General features: G+C 35.4%; 1 protein-coding gene across 6 annotated transcripts in view; it reads left to right on the forward strand.

Moving 5' to 3' along the window:
* LOC106877775 (uncharacterized) overlaps positions 1-4,298 on the forward strand; it is a 113,636-nt gene extending 109,338 nt beyond the window's left edge. For 2 of the 6 annotated variants that reach the window (XM_052972156.2, XM_052972158.2), the window contains one exon: positions 4,072-4,298. In XM_052972156.2, coding sequence (XP_052828116.1) covers positions 4,072-4,196 — 125 coding nt within the window. In that variant the 3' untranslated portion in view covers positions 4,197-4,298. The remainder of the gene's footprint in view (positions 1-4,071) is intronic. The other 4 variants (XR_016243836.1, XR_016243835.1, XM_052972157.2 and 1 more) reach the window with 4 other exon arrangements.
* Positions 4,299-5,000: the final 702 nt, after the last annotated feature.

Here is a 5,000-nt window from a genome sequence, read left to right on the forward strand (position 1 = left end):
GATACGAAAGAAGATAGAGTAAGGGCGTGTCTGTGAGGAAGACGTAGCGTTATATATTGAAGCATTAACGCTCGCACGGTCACAAAAATAACGAAGTACTTTAGCGTTTTATACCGTCACAAACCATCACATTTCTCATATAATCACAGCTATTATTTGTGTGACTTCTTGTATGGTACACCTCCCGCTTCACCGATTCCTGATGAGCACTATGCATCATACTCTTTCCCCATTAACATAGCCACCCTCATTGAGTTCCTTTTCCTGTGTTTGCTCAAAAAGACCATATTTACCGATCACATTGGACCTGAAGTGGTCTTGGAGTGTCTTTATAGGCTATGGAAGCGGTTTCCTCATCCTCTCCATCAGGGTTCACCAAACTATGGCCCGCAGGCCAGATCCGGCCAGCGAGGTCAGTTCATCCAGCCCACCACCACCACACTGTACCTTTTATGTAAGTACCTGCAATGAGAGTTCATTTGCCTGTGTTTGGAACAACTTATGTCTATGAGCCAACAATTTCAAAAACAAAATATGTAAAGTCAGCACATCAAACAGGGTTGACTGATAAACATTTGAAAGCAATTCTCTTGGTTGGATGCTGCAAATTCCAAAGCAAATATTGATGATATCTTAAAAGCTAAACACCAGTTTCACAAATTTCACCAAACTCTTTTGTTGCTTAGTTTGTGAGATTCGGATATGTGTGGCACTGGGTGTGATATAACTATCTTATTGCTAACATCACCTTCTTTGATAACTTTTGGAGAAATAAATATGTTAATTGTCTTTATTTTTTGTGTATTCACTGTATTGTAGTGAACAAAACGGTTATTCGGCCTGCACTCATCGTTCTCTCAGTTATCTAGCCCGCCATGAAAAAAAGTTTGGTGATCCCTTGCTCTACATTATTAGTTCTCAATGTTCTCTACATGTTCTCTCTCTGTTCTCAACCGGGGTTGATATGAGTCCTGGGGGTCCAAATGCTGGAGATTCATACAATAGATTAGTTCTACTTCTTTAATACACAAAATATTTTAACAACTTTTTTTTATACAGCTCTTAATAGTAATCAAAGGGGTTCACATATAAAAAGTGGTCGAGAAATCCTGCTCTACATCCTACCTGCCACCTCCTCTTAAAAGGAATTTTTTACTTCAATATTTTTGTCGTCGATCTAATGAAAGGGGCTCTGTACGATTGAAAACTTGATCTATCAGAAAGGATAACTAAGTCGTCACCAAAGCACACTTCGCCATTTTCAAAAATGAAGGACACATTACATGATATAATCCAAGATACATCAATAAAAGACGGGATGGTCACGCCTAGAAAATCATTTTCGGAGTTATCTCCTCGAATGAGATCTAACCTGCGGTTAAACAACCGCAGTAATAAATGGATTATCTCCAAGATCAGTAACACCACCAAAAATACCACCACCACCACCACCACAACCACCTTCAGCAGTTCATATTTTATCCCTTTTTGTTCTTTTCTGTTTTCATCATTGTTATTTTTGCTGTTAGGTTGATGTTTATCTTAATAAGTTAGTGGGACAACTATACGAATTAATTATTCATTTAATTAGCTCGGAAGAGTAATAAGTTAAGGTGTTCTATAGTAAATATACTTGGATTCGTTCTATGGCTGTGTGGTTGAGATGTTTGTTTCGTCTTAAACGCAGCGTAGAGATTGTTGGCGTGGTTTGGTCTCTTCCAGACAACACATACATTCTCGGCAGAGGACTAGTTCAAATCCACCGCAGGAGATCCGATAAACGTCTGTCTTTGGACCCAAATTACAAAGTCTATATTGGATTTACATTTTACCTTTTACTTGTTTTCCATTTATTGGACTGCGACCACGCTGGAGCAACGCCATAGAGAGCTTTAGTCGAACAGATCAACACCGGTACTTATTTTGATGTCTGGTTTCTCTTTTGACGAATAGCTGGTTTACCGGGACGTAAATAAACGAACACCGCTTGTAAAGCTGCATATAGGACAACACACACAGACACACACAGACGCACACACATACACACACACAGACACACACGCACACACACACACACACACACACACACACACACATATGATGGTGTTCCACACAGTTTCCGTGTACCAAATTCACTCACGTGGCATCGGTCGGCTGTCGCGTAGTGGGACTGAACCCCAAACCTCGTGGTTCCAAAGCGAGCTTCTTAACCACATTGTATTTTGTACTTGAAAAAAGGTTACCAGATGCGAAACACTCCTAATCGTCATCTGTGCAAAGAGTTAATTTCTGCGGAAATTTAAAGTATGGCCAGTAGCATGGATAAATCATGGAAAGAATTTGTTAGAATATTGGCTGAGGGACAAGTTTGAAGTAGGCAATAAATAACGTATGAAAAGGAGGACTAGCTTTAAAAAAAAAGTCATTAATTCGGTAGATGTCGCTTAGGTTGTTATATTGATGAAATCTTCAAACGTGAACAAGAAACATGGCTGCCAGATGAAGTGTTTCTACTTCGCTGTCACAAATACTGCTGTTCCAAGTTCAATCAATGACAATGAATTGTATCTTGGTCACGTGTCTGCTACTTTATTAATGGGTTGACGCAAGATTTGTGAAGGAAATACAGTTGACGAAAAATTATGTATGTCTTCCACGGCTTTATGATTAGAGTGTTTGACTCACGATTTTAAGATCGCCAGTTCGATTCTCGGACCGAGTTGTATCCTTCAGCAACTCGATTCCTCACGTTGATCAAATCAGATAGAAAATTAAAACCTGTCTAGTGTTAGCATAGGTTTTTCTCTGTCTGTCTGTTTGTCTGCTTGTTTGTCTGCCACCTTCTCTCTCTCTGTTTGTCTATCTCTGTCTCTCTCTCTCTCTCTCTCTCTCTCTCTCTCTCTATATATATATATATATATATATATATATATATATATATATATATATATATATATATATATATATATATATATATATATATATATCCCTTCTTGCACTCTCTAGCTGTCCCATCTTCGATGTTCCGCTGCTTCAAGGATGGGAAAAATAAGACGATGCTTATGTCTGCTAGTAACTATAGAAACACAAAAAAAAAAAAAAATTAGCGAAGGCATGATATAAGCTACCGCAAGGCATACCCATTCTGTAGTAATACCTAACGAAGTTCGAGTATACACACACACACACATAATGGTCAGAATGTTACCGTCGGTTTCGTGCCGATATTGTCTAGCCGGTCTCAAAATATACGCGCATTTTACTTATACTGAGTGTGATTTTTAACTGACATTTTGCTAATTCACTGATAATAATAATAATCCTTTCCACTAAAGGTACAAGGCCTGAAATTTTGGATGACGGGGCCAGTCGATTAGATCGACCTCAGTACGTAACAGGCACTTAATTTACCCCCGAAAGGATAAACGAAAAAGTCGATGAAATTTGAACTCAGAACGTAGAGGCAGATTTCACCCAGCATGCTAATAATCTTGCCAGCTCGCCGCCTTAACTTCACGAATTCAAAAGAAGCCTTTTATTCAAATTTTGTTCTACTTGGCGTCTATGATTTCACTATTTCTATCTGACATGTACTATTGTAGAAAATAATCGATAATACAATATTATCGTTCATGAAACATAAAAACAATAATAATAATGTATGTTACAAATACATACATACATGCTTACGTGCAGACATGCACGCGCGCGCGCACGTACACATGATAGTGTTAAAAAAAGCCCTTTCCTTCTGTAGATTTGGCTTTACGAAGGCCCCTCATAATGTTCGGTACCGTTGCTCGTAGGTTTCTTCGCATCTCTGTCTTCTTTAATGTCTTCATTTGCTAAGGGCCTCACTCTTCCATTCGTAAGCGGCCAATTTCATTAAAAACACGAAATTCATGTAGCCTTTACTGTCGTGCGAAATAACTTTGACTGTTATAACATTGTCTTTACTGTTATTATCCTTGTCGTCGTTCTTATTGAAGTTGTTGTTGTTGTTGTCGTTGTCGTTGTTGTCAACCTGTCAGTTTATCAGCAGCGGGCAATAGTGTTTTGCCCATTCCTAAGTACTCTCATTTTTTTCTTTCACAGAGGCACACGATGCTCTCCATAGTTTCTCCTGCAAGATGTTGGCACCACGATTCTGCGGCGAATGCAACTACAAGGATGGGCCAGGGCCAATTCCAAGATGAAGAATTTAAGAGCATGGACCTCAAGAACTTCACATGAAGAACGTATACACGTATACATTTGAACATATATATATATATTTGTATATATATATATATATATATATATATATATATATATATATATATATATATATATTTATATATATACCTATATATATATATACATGTATATATGAACATATACATATATATATATATATATATATATATATATATATGTTCATATATATTTATATATATGCATACATATTCACGACACGAACACACACATAATTTTCAGGCAAATATGGACCTAATGCTAAAAAGAGGCATATATATGTAAATATTCATATGCATATACATATAACTATGTACATCTGTCAGTATATGTATATGTATATATACACACATATATACATATATATATACATACATATATATATATATACATACATATACATATATACATATTCATGCACATACATAGACTCAAATTTGGAGACCGATACATACATATATAAGGTATATATATATCTATGTGCATACATACATATATATGTATGCATATGTTTATCTATCTATCTATCTATATATATATATATATATGTATATATATATATATATATATATATATATATATATATATATATATATATATATATATATATATATATATATATATGTATGTATATATATATATATATGTATATATATATTATATATATATATTATATATATGTATATATATATGTAATCACTTTAAACTTAAATTGTGAATAGTCACAGAAATAAGGTGTATTTATTAAAACATTTCAATATTTTAAC

The sequence above is a fragment of the Octopus bimaculoides genome, chromosome 12 (assembly GCF_046866305.1).
Source record: "Octopus bimaculoides isolate indiv1 chromosome 12, ASM4686630v1, whole genome shotgun sequence".
Classification (NCBI taxonomy): domain Eukaryota; kingdom Metazoa; phylum Mollusca; class Cephalopoda; order Octopoda; family Octopodidae; genus Octopus; species Octopus bimaculoides.